This window comes from Panulirus ornatus, chromosome 59 (assembly GCF_036320965.1).
Source record: "Panulirus ornatus isolate Po-2019 chromosome 59, ASM3632096v1, whole genome shotgun sequence".
Classification (NCBI taxonomy): domain Eukaryota; kingdom Metazoa; phylum Arthropoda; class Malacostraca; order Decapoda; family Palinuridae; genus Panulirus; species Panulirus ornatus.
The window spans coordinates 12,328,095-12,350,223 of record NC_092282.1 but is presented as its reverse complement, the minus strand read 5'-3'; the positions used below and the strand labels follow the sequence as shown (position 1 = coordinate 12,350,223).

Genomic DNA, 22,129 nt, shown 5'->3' with positions numbered 1-22,129 from the left:
TGTCTGATCGCCTAGGAAGGTAACCATGAGTCTAACCACCATACTGATATAGAAATATAGTCCACCCTCTCGCCTTCATCTCTTAGAACAGAACATCGGTAACAATGGGACGCATCGCTAGATGAAGATACGACGTGGAGAGTAAGGAAAAAAAATAAAAAAGGGGGAAATGCTTTGATTTTGTAAATATATTTGGTTGATTTCCCTCCCGTTCAGCTCAAGAAAAAACGGAGCAATCCATCCGGGACTTGAGGATCTCATGGGACATTATTGGTGATGTTGATGTTGTCTCCACACATACACACATCACCGTAAGTCTCAACAGCGAATGCAAAATGTATCTTCTTCCTTTCTGTTTACTGATATGGCCAAGTTCGCTCGCGCCTCCGTCTGTGTCATCTCCCTTCGAGATTCAGTAATAGCTCCTGTCGTACATTGATTGAGTTCACTACCTCTGGGTAATCGCGAGCCATATGGAGATATCTATTTTTCCCCTCTCTACCATTAATTCAATACTGTAGTGACTCTATCCTCTTATCTTCACCTCCTCTGGCAGGTGTGATATCGATGCTTAATGAGCCACCACACTGTAGAATGGTGCCAGGCTCGGGGCAAGAGCTATGATCGTCACAACAGCAAGGCAGACAGACCAATTCCACTATCTCTCTCGGTATGACCGAAGTGCAAAATCAGATCCAGGTGGTTCCCAGGTGCTTTACGGAATACTCTTATATTTTTTTCGATATTTTTTTTGAACAGGTGTTTATACAATTCGTGGATTCAGATAGGCCATGAGAGAGAGAGAGAGAGAGAGAGAGAGAGAGAGAGAGAGAGAGAGAGAGAGAGAGAGAGAGAGAGAGAGAGAGAGAGAGAGAGAGAGAGAGAGAGAGAGAGAGAGAGAGAGAAAGGAGAAGGAGAATAGGTCGTGAATTAAGCTTGGGATCGAGAAATGTTGGCCTATTCTGTGACACAAAGGCAAAATACATCACGTCCGGTTCAGACGTTATCTTCACTGGCTTTGTCTATGATGAAATAAATGAGCATGATAAAACGAAGGTTGAGATGAGAACACTGTACACCCATGGGTTTTATCAGTAGTTATCAGGGAGAGAGGGTGGAGATATCTATTGGAAACATGGTTTTACATCAGTGACAAACAGACTCAACCATTTACGAGAATATCAAGTCACCTGAGATCCACGTAATACAAAATTTCTTTCTGTCGTTAATCTTACGTTAGTGATGTTCAAATGGCATTTGTAAAAACATATCTCCAGATATATATATATATATATATATATATATATATATATATATATATATATATATATATATATATATATATATATATATATATATATATATATATATATATATATATATATATAACAACACTTCGACACAACACACGTTTGTTTTTAGAGAGCACCAATATATCAATCTCTCGCATCTATTCCTACGCTGAAGAGAATGCGAGAGAAATCCAGATTTGTCCTCTGAGAGAAAAATATTGGTGTACTTGCAACAAAGCTTGAATTTACTTGCATGATTTTTCTCTTCTCCGATCTTCATATATATATATATGTATATATATATATATATATATATATATATATATATATGTATATATATATATATATATATATATATATATATATATATATATATATATATATATATATATATATATATATATATATATATATATATATATATATATATATATATATATATATATTGGAAAGGATCAAAATTTTGCACGTAATCAAGTATATTCCTATGAGTCCACGGGGATAAATGAAACACGATAAGTTCCCAAGTGCACTTTCGTGTAATAATCACATCATCAGGGGAGACACAAAGGAGATATATCATCTGACTGTCATATTTCTTTCTTCTACCTCTCCCCTTGTGATGTGATTATTACACGAAAGTGCAGTTAGGAAGTTATCGTGTTTCATTTACCCGTGGAATCATAGGAATATATATATATATATATATATATATATATATATATATATATATATATATATATATATATATATATATATATATATGTATATATATATATATATATATCTTAATGAAATGAAACGTTGACAAGAAGACATTTAACACACAAAGTAGTCTCGTTCGTTGGAAAAAATCGAATTTTACGGCTCTTCAAGCAAGCGATGTTATCAAATCATAGGAGACGCATTGTGAATCTTACAGTATGAATGACCGCTAGGTGGAGGGAGGGCGATGATGGAGGTGTGTGGGAGCCGTTGTATAAAAAAAAAATGGAAAGAAAAAACATTTAGTAAGAGATATCCATGCAAACTAATACACACGTGATCACAGACTAGTATCAACTCAAGATGGAAAGAAGAAAATGTCTGAGAAAATTGAGTCAGGTTTGCAGATGAATTCTTTGTTCCTTTTTATATTTTCCCCTCTTGAGTTCCCTCCTTGTCTTTCTCTTGTACAGCGTCAGGTTGATTGCCTCTTCATTACGGCACATACCAAACATACCGTGATTGCGTTCATGAGGTAAAGAATCAACGAGGATTTCATTGGGTAAAGACAATTTGATCTCAAATCAAATATTTAAGAGAATGGTTTTCCCTTGAGACTGGTATGTTTATGTTACCTATGTTCGCTTCAAAGGCTAAATTTAATAGTTCTGAAATCCATTTCTATTTGTTACTGTCATTTTTTCAATCATAATTTATAACGTTAAGACGTAGTTCCTTTTGTGGTTCATGAACACTATGAATTAACAGATCAAGATTTGAAAAAAAACCACTTTGTTATCAAGACTTCGAGACTTAAGACTCACTCTGTCTCTTAACACTTGAAGACTTCAAACTTCATTCTCTTAATCTTGGTCTTGCTGGAAGGTGGGTCGTTCCAATCAGTTCCTCTGTCTTGTTGTTAAGTTACTGAAGAAACTGAGAGATCGGTTACTGCTTCAAACGAATCAGTCTAAGGAGGCCCACATCTTAACCTGATGCTTCGAAACTCTGTGAACCTTGAAGGTATTTCACTGAGGTTCCTGTCCGACACCACTGCTAAGGACACAGTAAAGTCAACAGCTCACAACACCTCTGCACTTTAAGCCTGAAAAATTTTCCGTCGACAAATCGGTGCTTTTAGGAAAAATCACAGAAACTATGAAGATAACTCAGTGTGCATTGTAACTAAAAAAAAAATAATAACAGTATTCGTTCTTATAAAATGATTAGAAAGTGAAAGAAAAAGTTACAGCTAGGAACGAATACTGGTTTCTGAAATGTAGAAAATCTTCTATATCGTCACTAATTTGTTTTCAAGACACTCAACATGTAGGAGAAAAAAAATGAGTACCAGCGTATCTATATAAATTCTAGGAATCAGATTCCATTCAAAAATGTGTGCCTCTAAAAACTCTTGAAACCCTTTTAAACAATTCAGTATGAAAGAGACAGCATTTGAAAAGAAAACAGAAAAAAAAGAACACAGAAACAAATGAAAGTCATACCGATATTTAGCAGATAAATACAATGGTTGTCTGGAATGTAAGAGGTTTTCAAACCTACATCCGGACGGTGAAACCATCAAATTGAACGTGGTGATGACACCTGGTAACTCGTAGAGTGTGGGTGAGACCCCACGCGATGGAAACGAATGCACATACACACACACACACACACACACACACTGGTGATAAAAGAATAGATATGAAACTCGTGATCACGAGAGTAGGTGTCCAGTAGCCAATATAATAGTGTCACTGATCACTTTATCATTTTCTTTTATTCTTTTTTTTTTAACTTTTTCACTACCGCCACTTAGCTCTATAGGCTGCCACCCATAGCAGCCATGTCACCAAATAAATGTATCTAAAAAAAAAAAAAGAATGATACATGACTACACCCCACCACTCACTTGTCCTGACAAGAAATCACTAAACGGACTATCGCTATTCTATCACCTTCACTCAGCTCTGAGAGAGAGAGAGAGATGAGAAATAACTAATCGCTGTGTTTATTTATATAAAGTCCAGTTCAACCCGTTTTCTATCATACTTGAGCGTTTGAGTTACATATTCCCCTTTTGACGAAGAGCCGATTGAGTGTAGCACATCCTCAGGTCTGGCGTGTTTGAGTGTCATTATGCATTGATGTGAGAGAGCGAGTCCTTTGAGCTATGTCTGGGAAGCGTGGCGTAGGAGGGAAGCGTCGAGCCACGCGGCGGTGGTTGGGGCTTCCTAGATGACGTGGACGAGGAGGAGGAGGAGCCCCTCTGGAGCGTTGCACTACGACTAGTCCTAGACCCCAGCACGTCTTGCCCCTCGTCGGCGTAAGATGACTTAGGGAGGCATTGTTGCATCCCGCCCGGGTCTGTGAACTGACACGTCGTGGTCGCACATGGCGCTCCTGGGCTGGAGAACTGACTCCCTGATATGGAGTATTGGTCCGTGGAGGAGGAGTACTGGCTGCCACTGGGCGCGTAGTGGGAGCAGTAGTGCGGATGCTGCGATGGACACGGGCAGGATGAGGTGGACGTGGCCACGTACGCCGGTATGCCCGCCTCGACACACTGCCCGCCTCCCTGACCTATGTACTGTTCGTGGCTAATTTCAGGGTAATGTCCGCTGTTGATCTCCGATGGATACTGGCCTACGTCGGGAGGGAAACCGCTCACGTCTGGATATTGGCCGTTGCTCACCTCCGAGTAACACCTGGCACCGCCACACGCCCCGGTCTCCAGTCCCTCCCCGTGCTGCCCTCCTACGGGCGGGGTGGGCGGTGTCGTCGCCAGCAGCGGTGGCGGCGGGATGAACTGACTGGTGGGCTGGGAGAGGAGGGAGTGCATAGAGTTGCTGGTGTGGAAGGTGACTTCGGTGTTGCGGTCGCCTATGTCAGGCGGCGTTGGGAACGTGTGTAGCTCCGTACACTGGAGATCTACGTTGCACGACGACTTCCCTTCCTTCACGGGAGAGGAGAGCGCCTCATGGGTCGACACAGAGCGCATCCCGCTGTCCACAGTGCACAGCGGCTGAGCGGAGGCGCTGTCGTACTTCATCTTTGGTCCCATGTTGTTCCGATCCCGTTTGTAGATTAGCGCGGCGAAGAGGATAGCGTTGAGCACCAGGAGAGAGAGACCGATGGCTACGGTGAGGGTGAGCGCCGTGGTGTAGTCGAGGAACTGCCCCGCGGGCGCTACCTCGGAGGAGGCGTTGACCGGGCGGGGGACACTGCCGTGGGCGGCGCTGACATTGGGTGGCAGATACTCATCGCTGGGCGTGGGCAGAGCAGGAGCGGAGGACGTCGCTGTCACGTGAGTCGTGTGCAGGAACCTAATGGAGAAACAGAGGCGTCTTAAAGAAGGACTCTTACTGTATGGCGTAGATGGAGGGAGAGATGTATATATAACTAACCTCACTATAACACGGGGGAAATTTATAGCGATAATTATCTAGCGATGTGACTCCGACAGGATCTTCTTGATAAGTATTTCCTTAACCATGTAATTGAGTCAGTTCTTAGTGCCGACAGTATGTCTCCTTTTGTACTCTCCTTTTGTGTGTGTGTGTGTGTGTGTGTGTGTGTGTGTGTAGCTCAAGCCATACAATTTCTAGGAAGAATCAGTCTCTGATATTACCTTTATACTTACTACAGCCCTTTGCCATATACCCAGATGAAGTTATTACAACCATCCAATCACTCAGCAAACAAGCAATTGTGTACTTCTCTGCTACCGAATTTATTAAAAAAAGGTCAAAGAATCATAAACGCAGTGAAAATGTGGTTGATTTAACCCGTGAGGACCATAATGTATACTACATAGAAAAAGATGTTCTAAGTGAATTTTAATCTGATGATTCGAAGTCCTTTGTTGCTGGCTTGGAAGGCTTTCCAAAGAGCTGACGAGACCAATGAATTCTAAGGAATCGCAAAAATTTACGTCTGTGTTTTCAAATGTCGCTTGAATATCTATAGGCAGTTGATTTACCTTTTGGGGTGTAATAATATAAGTTATAAAGTGATTTATTGTTTTTATGTTAATCTGACGACGACCAAAGTGTCCAACACACACACCTGCTACTGATCCTAACGAGACTATATAAGATTCAGGTATCTCGTTAGTGGTATTAACGTAACTAAAGCGTGTCTCATGTCACCAACATTAACGTACATGATTCGTAAGTGTTCGAGTCTAACAGTTCATCGGTTTCGAGAAATGTAGGGCGGTACTGTATCACCTGAATGGGTCGAGCGGTCTGACTGGACCAATGAAGTGCTTCGGGTCCTCGGAGGCGTGCCAGGCTTCGGAATCAGCGTCCGGGTACTTGGCTCCGGCTTCCTCCAGCTCTGGGATGAGCCAGTTCCACAGGGCCACCTTGTGCGCCCGGTAGTGGTCCTTCTGACGCGGCCGGAAACCTGCCCATGAAAGAATTCCCAGGATTAAATAATGAGAGGGACTCATTCATAAACGTAAAGTGGACGAGGTTGTCCTATTCATACAGCTTTAAAGACAAAACCAGTACCTAGAATATATTTCTTTTCTTTCTTTCAAACTATTCGCCATTTCCCGCATTAGCGAGGTAGCGTTAAGAATAGAGGACTGGGCCTTTGAGGGAATACCCTCACCTGGCCCCCTTCTCTGTTCCTTCTTTTGGAAAATTAAAAAAAAAAATGAGAGGAGAGGCTTTCCAGCCCCCCCGCTCCCTCCCCTTTTAGTCGCCTTCTACGACACGCAGGGAATACGTGGGAAGTATTCTTTCTCCCCTATCCCCAGGGGAGGATATTCCCTCAGAGGCCCAGTCCTCTGTTCTTAACGCTACCTTGCTAATGCGGGAAATGGCGAATAGGTTTGAAAGAAAGAAAAAGAAAAACACTCACTTATTTCGAGGAATTTCTCATAGATGGCTTCATACGGCTCCCAGGTGATGTTCCTCTGCCTGGTCCTCTCCTTGTAACTCAACAGAGGCTTCACCTCCTCTGGTAGGTTGGGGTCCCTGGTGGAGGGAGAAGGAGAGGATAGACCCGTTACAATCATTACCTACGTCCAGCCACCTGCAGCAGCAGGCATTAGGCCAGGACCCCCCTTATTGATGTCATTATGGCTTCTCTCTCTCTCTCTCTCTCTCTCTCTCTCTCTCTCTCTCTCTCTCTCTCTCTCTCTCTCTCCAGATTAGGAGCTCGTCTGAAGGTATGCGTATCATCAGCATCTTTCATACGTTGAAATAATTCTGTTGATACAGTAAACTGTCATTCTGTTTCATAACAAATAATATCAATATGATTAAATAATTGCCTTTTCTAAGGTCTTACAGTGGTACTTACATTTCTGACATTTGCATCAAGAATAGATACATTCATAAATAGAGTAGATAGCCAAAATGTTTACCTACACTGGTAAATATGTAGTAATGACAATATTATTGTGTGGATCTGAATTTCATAGCATTTTCTTGGGCCATTTTGGCTCATCATATGTCAATATATTGATAATGCAACAGTCTTTTTATCATTATCGTTACGATGATAACCTATAGATATAGTTTCCACACCTCCACTGATATTATTGAACACGTCTTCTTCTCTTTAAGTTTAGTAAGCGTTCAGTCATTACTTAACAGACAATTGAAAGGGAAATAGTCAATATGGCAGGTAATCACACATGGTATGTACTTCAGACAATCGAAAGGGATAGTCAATATGACAGGTAACCACACATGGTATATGCTGTAGCCACAGTACTTACCCGGACTTGGCAAAGTTGGTCCAGTACCTCATCATGAGCTCAGAGACGAGGGCGTCCGGCTTCGTGAAGTTGATCGCCCAGTGGCCAGGACTATCCATGAAGGGAGCACCGAACACCAACGGCACCTCTGACCCGAACACACTTCCGAGTCTCTGGTCACCACAAGAAAGAGCCACAGTAGTGAGGGAACTGTCTACGCTAGTGTGTCATGCAACTCCCTAACTGATCCCCGATCGTGTGGTAGGAGTGAGAGCAAGGTTGTGTGTCGGGATGTTTTCATGAAAACTGGAGTTTATATTAATCATAAGCGACTAGTTGTTAAAGGTGTACGATTCATGGAATCCTGGTCACGTATCTGGAGTTATAAAAGGGTCTAATAATTATATCTATTCTCTTTTTGTTTGTATGACGTTAATGATAATCCCAAGTTTATATGTGGAAAGTATTTTGGTATGTGTTTAATACACATGTAGGTGTGTGAAAATGTGTGTGTATGATTCATGCTGTAATATGCTATGCTATTCTGTATCATAGCATATAGCCAACCAAAAAAGGGGCATATGATCGATTACCCAGCATATGATGCAGTAATACAAGACATATATGATCGTAAGTGAGGAAGTGATGGCTCCTGACAGAGTGTGAGGACGAACTCACCTGGCGATCTTTCTCGTGATGGTTGAAGACGTACATGTAGGCGTCAGCTCGGCCGCTGATAGTCTCCCCGAACTGAGCAAGAGGAGCTAAGTAACCACCGTCGCTCAGCGCCTCCACCGTCAGGTCCCGCACCTACAGGAGAGATGAACACATCCCCACTCATCAGTCATATATCCTCACTAGGGCTGTGTCTTGATTACAGCATCGTTTGACTTCAACTGATGAATGTCAGCATCGTTTGACTTCTTCTTCTTCAACTGATGAATGTCTCCTGTCTTTAACGAAACAAATCTCCAGTAACTTTTATTTTTTTAAGTAAGTCCATCTATCCACCTCTTCTTATGACCTGTTCAGTCGACAGCCAACTCTCGAACTAGTAAACCACTACATTCGCCGTATTGGTTTCATCTAACTCAACTATGCTTGCTATTCCTTCCCACAACCCTTTTTTGATCTATATTTTCTTTATTGTCTCTGTTTTCTTCATGAAATGCTTCCTTTCTTCTCGTTTCATGGCAGTGGTAACTGCTGAAGCGACTCATTCCACTCATCCTGTCAATAGTGGTTTCTATCTATCCTTCTCTCAAGGAGGTAACATTTTCCAGACACCATCTCTTAAGGCTCTATCCTATTGCTTACGCTTCGTCTTCCTTCCATAAGTCATCCCTCTCCAGCCTCCAGCCCTGTGCACTCTTACACCGAAGACAGACTCCACTTTGTATGTTTCAATTCACTTTCCCAACCTTGCTAAATATATCATTCTCTTTCTCGTAATAAGCAAACTTTTTCCCTTATATATATATATATATATATATATATATATATATATATATATATATATATATATATATATATATATATAATTCCTTTGATTTCTTATCAGTACTAAAGGCACATTTTCTATCTTCAGTGGTGACTGCATTAAAAAGAAAAATAACAGACAACCTAATCTGGGTAGCGTATAATTATGTTTATTCAGGATGATATAATTCAGCAGAAAGGCACACACACATCCAACCATGATTATGTATCTGACGTTCCACAAGAATTATTATACCTTTATGATATTTTAATCATTCATGAGTCAAGCCTGGAAATTAACAATTAAAAATTTACACTCCATGCCCTTCAGGGATCATGGAACATCCTATTTCCTTTTTTTTTTATGTCAAAATTGTGCTACTGTAGCCTTTATCATCATACACACGAAATAAGGTATATATACATATATATATATATATATATATATATATATATATATATATATATATATATATATATATATATATATATATATATATATATATATATATATATATATATATATATATATATATTCCGGACTGTCTACCAGAGATCACTAAAAACAAAGTTATCTCCAGCGAAACTCTGTGGTTTGTGGTAGTCCTCACACCACTGAATAGACTTAAGATATCATCGGTCAGTTTGCATCAGACAAACCCACCCACCTCGCTCCAGCGAGCGAGCATCACCCAACCCAGCCCTCCCCAGCCACCGCGCCCAGACTCAGGGTCAAACCCACCCACACGTACACCCACACACACACACCTACACATTTTTGGAGGCAACAGCCTACATTCTCTTTTTTTTCAGCCACTTAGGGATTGATGGCTCACCTATCATCCCTGACGATTAATACAGGTCAGTGACGTTCATCCAGCACCCCGCGCCCCGCCGGCCCCTGGGATCATCCACCTATATATAACCCATCGCACAACAACATTACTCTGTCATACGTAACGACTGCCACTAGATGGAATCATTTCCACTACACAGCGCTCCCCCTTCTCCATAAATGATCCCACAGCACATTGCACATACAACAATTATCAGGACAACCATTTGCTATATTCTCACATAAACTCTTTCATCTACCATCACTATAAACACCACAACTTACTTAAGACAAATCCTCTATTTTCAATTGAACACCATTACCCTTCAGAACCCCCTCCCCCCAAAAAAACTACTCGCTAAAGAATATTCAACATCACGAGCATCGCAAATGAACGTTCAACCTACTCTGACACAATCGACCACACACGCTCAAACCTACACAACACAGCTTTAGACCCAATTACCCAACCCTTCTCCACGAAAGCCCCCCTCGAACAACACACACACACAGAACGGCTTCAGCCAACCACAGCCTCCCCAATCCCCCCATTTAATACTACAGGTGATAGACGTATGTAAAACATTCAAACATCATCATATCCCCCAACACATCCTCGCACTACTGAGTCTAGACTCAACCCTTGATATGAACACCAATAAAGAAAGGGATAGAATGGAACTCTGCACCCAGCCCCGCCATACTGAAGGCATTCACACGAGACACATCTCTGCGTCTTTCCCCAACCTCTGTTCAATCTCGTCCTTACGGAACCTCCATCTGCTCTCACCAACCACAGTGTGAACCATCCCTCATAGACAGACGTCCTCCTTTTCACACCAGCAGAACCCCAGCCCTGTGCAAGCATCAAGGTGAATCACACACACACACACACACACACACACACACACACACACACACACACACACACACACACACACACTGTGCAACGCAAGGCTGCGCTACTTACATTAACTCGGAAATGTAGACTCCTTTTGGAGTAAGAATTTCTTTGACGAGACTGTACTCCCAATGATGGAACCTCGTGAAAAGGGGACTTGTTATATTCGTTGTAACTTCGAGTTTCCTCCCAGGGTAGGTTCTCTAAGATCATGGATGCCTCACTCGGTTCCCGTCTTCGATTTCCTCCCATCGCAGGTGGTTCTCCGTCAATTTCATCCTTTTAGCTCTTCCTTCTCCGTCATCTCCCTGTCTCTGCCCTCTCCCTCGTCTTGCCCTTACCTCTCTCTCTCTCTCTCTCTCTCTCTCTCTCTCTCTCTCTCTCTCTCTCTCTCTCTCTCTCTCTCTCTTTCACCAGCCGCTCCTCTTACCTAGGACTCTCCCTTCTTAATGCATTCAGAACCAACACAGTAGGGTAACCAGTTTCTGGATACATAGGATGCCTATGGGATCCCAACACTTTGCTGCTCTCTCCTCCTGTTACTAAGCGAGTCTACTTACCATTATATCATTATTGCTGCGACCACTTCACAGGATATATCATTATCATTATCATTATTGCAGTTATTACGTTCATTGGAAGTGATTGTAGCAGTAGTAATAGTGATAGCAGTAGTAATAGTGATAGCAGTAATCGTAGTGATAGCAGTAGTAATAGTGATGGCAGTAGCAATATCATAATAGCGGTATCATTATCATCATGAATTTCATTATCATTATGAGCACAATTATACGCTATTACTGATACGGCAACGACCACAAACACAATTACTGCTGATCACTTGTTTATCAATAAATTTGCATAACTATTCACATTAGAATGCGTACAGTTGATCTTTCCATTTGATCTACCTGCATAGGATGCTGGGCTGGGTTGCCCCAGTCTGTGTATTCCTTCGTGATGGCCAGGTAGATCTCCTGCAGGTGGTGATGGTAGATGTTCCTAACGTAGGTCCTCAGCAGGCGGTTCCTCTCCTGCACGTCTAGTCCTTCAGTGGCCTGCTTGCGATTCAGTTCTGGGTACCCGTCAGCTTCAGTCACTCCAAACATCACACTCAGCTGTCGCCCCTCCAGTACCTTGACGGAGAGGAGACGGAAGGCTTTGTAACAGTTACGTACACCTAAGAGCTTAGATAATCTCACTACATATGCTGGAAATCAGGACGTGAGTGTACGTACAACCACACTAGTCATGAATATTATGCTGTGAACTGATGAGACACGTTTTTATAATGTGGTATACGGGGGGCGACGTCTTGTCAATGGACTGAACCAGGGTGTGTGAAGCGACCGAGTTAAAACAATGAAAAGGTCTGTGGGGTCTGGATAGGAGAGCCTGTGGTTTCGCTGCATTGTACACGACAGCTGGAGAATGAATGTGAGGGAATACAGGCTGTCTTTATCTGTTCCTGGCGCTACCTCGCTAACGCGGAAAACGGCGGACAAGTATAAAAGAAACGATCATATATATATATATATATATATATATATATATATATATATATATATATATATATATATATATATATATATATATATATATATATATATATATATATATATGAGAAATAGCCCTAAAACACATTCACATTATCAGGTTACGGAATTCTTACACTGAGGCCTAATTGGATTTCCTTTTCTAATCTCCACAACTCAGAGCTGAAAATTTAACTTTTAACTATTATCTAATATCTTAAGATCATTCTCTCTCTTAATCTCATTCTAAACCCCCATCTTCTTTGCCACGGTATGCTAATCCAGACAAGTATTATGTCCGTTTGATAATGTGATTTAGGCATCATGTTTTATTAAAACCAAGGTAAAGGAAATATCTAATTTGTTGTATGCCATTATACCTCCTCCTCCACCTCCTCTCAGTCCTCTGCAGGAATCAAGGTAGTGTGGTAAACTCCACGGAGAAAATAAGCGCAAGACAGGAGTTTACAGCGCTTCTGCACTTGTTTGCTCCAAAGTTTCGTCCCTCCCCCTCCCCGAAGAGAGAGAGAGGGTGTGGGGGGAAAAGCGACCAAGTCTTTCCGGTCACTAAGTCTGTATGAATAATCAAGTAGCATTAAGAATGGTACGTGGGTTTCAATGAAGTGAATTATCATTTCCCTTCCACCTTTAAGAGTCTCTCACTTTCTTTCTCTCCCTTCTCTCTCTCTCTCTCTCTCTCTCTTGCGCATTCGGCTGGCTCCAAAATCGCGCACACACACACACACACACACACACACACACACTCATGAGAATCGCACTGGCCATGCAAAATTAATGACGATTTCCATGAAAGAATTATACAGGTTGAAGGTTTTTTTTTTCTTTTCCAAGGAGGAAAATCTGTAAACTTGCCGAATTTTTTGCGTGGAATCGGGGAATATTGTGGATACGAAACACAAGATATTGCTTGTGAGATATTCCCAGATATCATGACCGCGAGACGTTTCTTGAAGCTATGGGATATATATATATATATATATATATATATATATATATATATATATATATATATATATATATATATATATATATATATATATATATATATATATATATATATATATATATATATATATATATCTTATTTCCTCCTCCACATTTGCCCAGAGGATTGTAATGCTTTTGTTTATAACTGTTTCTTTCCAATAGTTTTACTTTTACTTTTGGCAAAAGACAAAGTCATTAATAGTATTAGGAACAGTAAGAGAATCTCGTTCCCATGTTGTTACAGATGATTATAAATACGTCTATAATTATCTTTATTGCTGCTGTTCTTATAACTTCTTTCGTTAAAGATGCGTTTATTATCTTTATTCATGCTGCTCCCACGACTTCATATTTTCCACTCCTGGCACGATGTTTTGTTGTGCACTACTCATATATCTTTCGTAAGTGTTCGTTCAGGTCAAATGACAATCATTGAAATTCTGTGGAAGTTTGACAACATCTGATCTGCGGATGGTGTCTGAAAAAAAGGAAGACATGATTGGTTCTCATACCAGAGCATTTACTCTTCTTTTACAGATAAACTTTGACCTGAACGTACTTACAGTCACTTTATCAACTGAATCATTCACTCATCTCCCGGAAATCCGTATCTTCCATATCTTCATAATTCCCTACCTTCATAAATGATAATTCCCTTTCATAAGACACAGACACACAAATCCTAAACTCGACCAATGTACACTGATGGTACGCGCTTACTGCCAGCTAACCATTCTCTTACCTGCTGCTGTTTTCTTCCCATTACAGGAGTCATCTAGAATTAGTTCTTCTAATGATAAAACAGTTTCGACATTCCAAACGCTCTCTGAATCCTTACGAGGGCAAATGTTTGTTGTGTCCCAGACAAAGAGACCAGTGGGCGCCAATGTCCAGACGAGGAGGCCAATGGACTCCGTGTCCAGAAAAGGAAGCCAATGAACTCCGTGTAGAAATATAAATGTGTTGGTACGACCCAGAAATAGTTTCTTTTTGAAGATATATGTAACAACGACATTCGGGAATGTCCCTTGAAACTCTTACGAAGGCAAATGTATATTGTGTCATGAATATGAATACAAAGGTGGCAGTTTACAATTAAACTTGAAGGTGTGATACGTCTAGTAAAACTCGACTGAAGTTTTACTAATTGGCGGTAAAGCAGTTTTATTGACTGGGGTGGAAACATTGTTAATGACTGATGGGGAAACAGCGTTTTCATTGGTGGGGAAAACAGTTCAGTTGATTGGTGGGGAAACAGTGTTATTGACTGATGGAGAAACAGTGTTACTGATTGATGGAGAAACAGTGTTAATGATTGGTGGAGACACAGTGTTATTGATTGGTGGAGAATAGTGTTACTGATTGGTGGAGAAATTGTTTTATTGATTGGTGGGGAAACAGCTTTATTGACTAGTGGGGAAACAGCTTTATTGACTAGTGGGGAAACAGCTTTATTGACTAGTGGGGAAACAGTGTTATTGACTAGTGGGGAAACAGCTTTATTGACTAGTGGGGAAACAGCTTTATTGACTAGTGGGGAAACAGTGTTATTGACTAGTGGGGAAACAGTGTTATTGACTAGTGGGGAAACAGTGTTATTGACTAGTGGGGAAACAGTGTTATTGACTAGTGGGGAAACAGTGTTATTGACTAGTGGGGAAACAGCTTTATTGACTAGTGGGGAAACAGTGTTATTGACTAGTGGGGAAACAGTGTTATTGACTAGTGGGGAAACAGCTTTATTGACTAGTGGGGAAACAGTGTTATTGACTAGTGGGGAAACAGTGTTATTGACTAGTGGGGAAACAGCTTTATTGACTAGTGGGGAAACAGTGTTATTGACTAGTGGGGAAACAGTGTTATTGACTGGTGGGGAGAGAAAGTTCATCTTGTCCTTACCCTTGTGAGTCTCGTTTTGAAGTCTTCAGGTATGACCACGCCGTCGACGCTGGGACCGAAGAGGGAAGTGAACTTGTACTCAGGCAGGTTGGCTGAGACCAGCTGCTGCGCGGAGACGTTGCGGAGACAAGCCATGGTCTCAGGGTGTCGATCACTGAGGTTGGTGGGAAGGGAGCAGTTGAGCTGCTTGGCCAGCCGGGCTGTTACCGAGAGGGCGTCTTCAACCTCCGCCCAGGGACTTAGGGCCGATCCAGACATCAGTACCGCTCGCTGGAACAGACCTAGACACACCCAGAAGATGAACGTGGGTTAGAGTCGTGCGTAAACAGGAGAACACACACCATCTCGTCCATAGAAAATGAGGGGGGAAACACAACACCAAATCCATAGAAAATGGGGCAAAGCACAATACCAGGTCCATAGAAAATGAGGAGAAAACACAACACCAAATCCATAGAAAATGAGGGGGGAAATACAACACCAAATCCAAAGAAAATGGGGCAAAGCACAACACCAAATCCATAGAAAATGAGGGGGAAAACACAGCACTAAATCCATAGAAAATGAGGGGGAAACACATCACCAAATCCATAGAAAATGAGGGGGAAACACAACACCAAATCGATAGAAAATGGGGGGGAAAACACAATACCAAATCCATAGAAAATGAGGGGGGAAACACAGCACCAAATCCATAGAAAATGAGGGGGAAACACAACACCAAATCCATAGAAAATGAGGGAAAACACAACACCAAATCGATAGAAAATGAGGGGGAAAACACAACACTAAATCATATCACAGTTATAGGGAGAGGAAGAGGGATATTCACAATGCAATTTGACAGTCAGGTTAGTCATATAACACTATGTTAACGGTAGAGAAAAAGCCTGAATTGCGAACTCCACTTTGGTACTGACCCAGCAATGCTTTATTCATAACATGAGCCCTACCCTGTGTAGGGCTAAACCTTCCCTGTTGTGTCAGAAAATACAAACCAGTTACATTTTGTCTTTCATACGAAAACGATAAACATTTCAGTAAAAGATATCAAAGGTTAAGTTTCCAATATATCTTTAGTTTGCGTGTTCTGTGAATCACTTATAATGTCAGCATTGCATGAGAATGAAAAACCCAGCACTAAAACCATTCAATTTACATTTCTTTTTAAGTGGATTCCCCTCGTTGTTATTTGAAAACAAAAGAAAAATATTACGCAGTTAAATGGAAGGGGATGATGTACCACCCAGTCAACTGGGAGGGGCTGATGTGTACCACCCAGTCAACTGGGAGGGGCTGATGTACCACCCAGTCAACTGGGAGGGGCTGATGTACCAGTGTTATATCTGAGATAAGGCCAGCTGCGATCTCTCTCTCTCTCTCTCTCTCTCTCTCTCTCTCTCTCTCTCTCTCTCTCTCTCTCTCTCTCTCTCTCTCTCTCTCTCTCTCTCTCTCTCTCTCTCTCTCTCTCTCTCTCTCTCCAGGGATTAAAATTCCATCACACCAGCTAATCTCCCGTGAGCTGTTTACCCGTTGCTCCAGTCGCCCGGGACCCCTGCATGCCGCTGTTCTGCGCTGAGAGGCGGCTCATCAGCCAGTTCTCTACGGTGATTGGATGAAGTAATTCGCCTGTCTTAACGATCAAAATCTTTCCTTTTGGGAGGAAAACACTCATTTTCTATCCCTGAACCACACTGATCCACGAGGGAAGTTTTTTGATCATATAGACCTCGTCTGCTCCATTGCTATACCACGATCAACTAGCATAGAAAAATGTATATATGTGTGATGTGTGCGGTATATAGGGATGTATATGGGTGTGACGGCATGGGAAACTAGATGCCCAAATCAAGGCCATTTCATTAACGACACACACACACACACACACACACACACACACACACACACACACACACACACACACATACACACATATCAAGCAAGAAAATCACGCGAGAAAATGAAGCAAGATAAGTACCAAGTGCACTTTCGAGTGATTAAGCCTTGTATCTCCCCCGACGATGTATTAATCAAACGAAAGTGCACTTGCTTTCATTTCTATTCTTGGTTATCAGCGAATACTAGATCACACAAATTACAGTGACTTACTGCAACGTATATGTTATCTTGGAGATCAAAAATGGGTATGTTTGAAGGAATAGTGGTTCTAACAATGTTATATGGTTGCGAGGCATGGGCATGGGTTGTACAGAGGAGGGTGGTTGTGTAAATGGTTGAGGACAATAAGTGGGTGTGAGGTGGTTTGATCGAGTAAGTAATGAAAGGGTAAGAGAGATGTGTGGTAATAATAAGAGTGTGGCTAAGAGAGCAAAAGTGGGTATGTTGAAATTGTTTGAGAGGATAGGTTGACAAAGAGGAAATATGTATCAGAAATGGAGGGAACAAAGAGTAGCGGGAGACCAAATTGGAGGTGAAAGGACGGAGTGAAAAATAATTTGAACGATTTGGGCCTCAACATGCAGAAGGGTGATAGGCGTGCATGGAATAGAGTGAATTGGAACGATGTGCTATACTGGGGTTGACGTGTCGCCAGTGGACTGAACTAGGGCATGTGAAACGTCTAAGGTAAGCCATGGAAAGGTCTGTGGGGCCTGGATGTGGAAAGGGAGCTGTGGTTTCGGTGCATTACACATGGCAGCTAGAGACTGAGTGTGAACGAATGTGCTCTTTCTCCGTATGTTTCCTGGAGCCACCTCGTTGACGCAGGGGTGGCGATTAATATGTACATGTGTATATATGTATATGCGTGTGTGTGTATATGTAGGTATATGCATATATGTATATTTGCATCTATGTATACGTGCATATGCGTATATGCGTATATATGTGTATGTGAGTGGATGGGACTTTCTTCGCCTGCTTCCTTTCGCTACCTCTCTAATGCGGGAAACGGAGATCAAATAGAATAGTAAATAGATACATAAATATGTGTGTGTGTGGTTGTGTGTGTGTGTGTGTGTGTGTGTGCGTGTGTGTGTATGTGTGTGTGTGTGTGTGTGTGTGTATCATTATATACATGAATATGCATGAGAGAAAGAAGGAGTGAGGCAGATTATTCTCATCACAATATAACCAATGAAATATCCAATTCCAGGTCATCCATCTCGTGAACCCACCTGGTACTACGACGGGAGAGACGATCAGGTAGTTGATGCAAGCGGCGCCAGAGGAGTGGCCGAAGAGCGTCACCTTCCCGGGGTCGCCGCCGAAGTGGTCTATGTTCTCGTTGATCCAGGAGAGCGCCGCCAGCTGGTCCATCAGCCCCTGGTTGCCCACGACCCCTCGGCCACTACCGTTGGGGCTGGTGTTCAGAAATCCTGTGACGGGGAGACAAGCAAATTGGGGTTGTTTACGTGAGAGATATCCGCTGCCAATTTCAGCTCCTCCCCCGCCCCACTGCACCAGGTACAATCTAGATTAAGTGTGACCCAGTTAAGTGGGTTGATACAGGGGGGCTTAACGTCAATATTGGGGCAGCTCCAACGGCTCCTGTATGCTTAAGTGAGGGAAGGGGGTGGCTGAGGGAGAGGAAATTAAGGCTAATGAAAGAGGCGCTGTTTTAGAAACCTGTGTACACCAGGTATTTTTAGAAGTATGGAGCAGAAATTTCAACTTTTTTTCAGGAAATTTAAAACAAAGTGGATCTGAAACGCTTTACAGAAGATGGGAATCGAGAATAGGGTTGTATCATTAGAACAGCAACGATATGCTTTACACAAGCAACTTCCTACGTCTTACTTCGTTTTGTGAAACTGGAAGGATGGAAGTTAAAAACGTGCTTGATAAATGTGTTGGTGTAGAGTCACTGTATAAGTTCATAGAGGACACATAGAACGAAAGAACAAGTGGTAATTGGATGCTTTTGTTGAGGTCGAGAGAAAGTATTGAGGCTGATTCTTTGTCAGATAACGATGCTTTTTGATTAGTCAGAGATACTGCTGTCTATGACTCATCCTGCTCCGTTCTGTCCACCTATCTCTGATTGCTCCCGTTTACAAAGGGGAATAAAGATGATGTAACCATGTGTAGCTTACTTATATTGCTATACATTCAACATAAGATTGGACGCTGTCATGATTCATAGTGAGGTACTGTACAAGTTAGATAGATAAGGTGTCGAATTGTATTTGATGAAAGTATTATTAATCTTAAATAAATCTATCTAGCTATCTATATACATATGTATATATGTGAATGTCTGTGCATGTATATGTATGTATACGTTGAAATATATAGGTAGTATATGTGTGTATGTGGGCGTTTATGTATATACATGTGTATGTGGGTGGGTTGGGCCATTCTTTCGCCTGTTTCCTTGTGCTACCTCGCTAACGTGGGACACAGCGACTAAGAATGATAAAATACATATATATTGTTCAGTCTCATCCCAGTTTACCCTGATCAGAACAGCCTTAGGCACGGGGGTTTTCAGTGAGCCTATAAACTGAAGCTGGGAGTTTAACTGTGATCTCTGGTCATTGGAGGATGACCCCAGGGAGTCCATTAGACGACGCTTGGAGCCGACTGTAAACCTGTGTCATCCATAACAGTGCCCCACTACCAGACATGGGTGGTATTGCTGTCTCTTAGAAAGGAAAAGAAAAAGAATCTTGTTTTAAATGCCCTTCAACATTTCCCCATTTGAAAAAAACTTATTTTGTTTTAAGTATTTCGATGGAGGTGAAGGATTTTGCTCCAAGCGTGCTAGTATATTTCTAGATGGGAAAGAAATATATATATATATATATGTATCTTCTTTTTTACCCAAGCATACTAGATTTTTTCCAATGGAAAAATATATATATTTTTTGTTTAGGTATCCTAGATTATGTCGAGTACAAAAGATTTTTTTTGTTCGTTTCTTCTCAAGAATTTTAATAGATTTTACAACAGAAAAGATGTATTTTGTTCTAAACATCCTTGACCATTATCATAATAGAAAATGTACAATTATTCAGTTCACATTTAACATTCTTTCCCACACACACAAAAAAAAAAATATATATATATATATATATATATATATACAATCTTTCATCTCTTCTGAACTGGGTAAAACACATGAATATCATGAAAAGAATTTTTTTGATAATAAAAAGATATTTTTTTAGAATACGACTGGAAAGAGATATCGAGTGTTTCATATTCAGTCAATTTCTTTGATACGTCTCAGTTCTCGAGTATAAAAACGACTTCAGTCATCGTGTTTATTCTGTATCAAGAAAGATAAATAATAGAAGTGATAATGTGATGCAAAGTAGATATGGATCTATTCATCTAATTTATCTAGTCAGATACGTTACGGTAAAAGGAGCTATGTGACAGGCAGTGTCTTCGAACCTGGGACACCCAGACGTTGGTGTGGGTATCCCAAGATGTCCCAGCTCCAAAAGGAGGATGAACAGCTAGGATATGCTGTCGGACAACTGCCACACTGAGGATTTCGAACCCATAATGTCCCGGATCATATTACTATTCCAGATAATTGTCGTTCTTCAAATCATGTGAGTGACAATTACTACATTTGGTATCAATTTTTTTCCATATTCCTTATTCCAAAATCTAGTTCTTGTTTTTTTCAAACTTTGCAGTTTTTAATCCAAATTATATGTATTTCAATACAGTCAAAGAATTTCTTTAGCTTCCCCTCATAATTTTTCTCTCGACTGAGAAATAGAGCATTGGATAATGAAATCGAAATCCATGGAAAAGAGGGTCGTGCTACAGTCTATCACTTGTTGACATATTTTCCGAAGGCTTTCGTAAGTATGTATATGAAGGACGCTATTCAAACTCCTTCCATTTGCCGTCGGCTCTTGCTTTATATATGTATATATATATATATATATATATATATATATATATATATATATATATATATATATATATATATATATATATATATATATATATATATATATATATAATATTATATGTATGTATATGTGTGTGTGTGTGTGTGTGTGTTTTCTTTTTCTTTTTTTATAACATGAGTTTCAAGACAGCGTTTTCTGCTGGTTTGAACTGACGTTATTTTTCAGACTTTGGCCTCGACGTGTAAGAATATTTACAGTGGTGAATACAAAGAAAATTTCACATGCAAAATCTTCCTTTGGTACCAAATATTATTTGACTTCAGTGCTGCCTTTCGCCACTGTTTGCATACGAGAAATATTTTGTTCTCTGGTTGTATCATTCTGGGGAAAAAGAAAATGTGAAGTTGTCTACGGTTGCACTGGAGGGCCCACTGGAACGAGAGCGAGGCTGCTGGTTTTCACATTAGTAAAATTCACAATAGTATTGTTCGCCACGGCTTGCTCAGGCTTGGCCCAGGGTATGTGTGTACCAGAGAGACATTCTATGTTTTTAGTTTTTTTTTTCAAAGTATTGTAGCATCTTACAGGACTCCTAGAAAGCGTGAGGATATATAGCACTCATGAAGAGCGTAAGGACATGGCATTCCTGAAGAAGGTGAGGATATTATCGGCTTAGGGTATACACTCCTCCTTACCTCAGATTCTTGTCCAACTGACTCACCTCACTACTCCACTACTCCACAAAGTACCCTTGTGTGGGGAGGTTCATGGCTTGCAAGACTATGTCTTGTTTACTGACACAGGATACATTGGGTCGAGTTTTATGATGATCGCTTCAGCCAAATGTAGTTTGATAATCATCAGTCGCCAAAGATCTTGTCGAAAAGGTGTATGTGAAAGGGTTGGGTCACCCCTCTCCTTC

General features: G+C 41.1%; 1 protein-coding gene across 1 annotated transcript in view; it reads right to left on the bottom strand.

Annotated features, from left to right (window-relative positions):
* Positions 1–816: 816 nt before the first annotated feature.
* LOC139767352 (neuroligin-4, X-linked-like) overlaps positions 817–22,129 on the bottom strand; it is a 122,085-nt gene continuing 100,772 nt past the window's right edge. Inside the window, exons 4-11 of the mRNA XM_071696677.1 lie at positions 18,508–18,708; positions 15,371–15,651; positions 11,840–12,064; positions 8,392–8,523; positions 7,735–7,886; positions 6,870–6,985; positions 6,230–6,407; positions 817–5,323 (exon numbers count right to left, since the gene is read on the bottom strand). Coding sequence (XP_071552778.1) covers positions 4,135–5,323; positions 6,230–6,407; positions 6,870–6,985; positions 7,735–7,886; positions 8,392–8,523; positions 11,840–12,064; positions 15,371–15,651; positions 18,508–18,708 — 2,474 coding nt within the window. The 3' untranslated portion in view covers positions 817–4,134. The remainder of the gene's footprint in view (positions 5,324–6,229; positions 6,408–6,869; positions 6,986–7,734; positions 7,887–8,391; positions 8,524–11,839; positions 12,065–15,370; positions 15,652–18,507; positions 18,709–22,129) is intronic.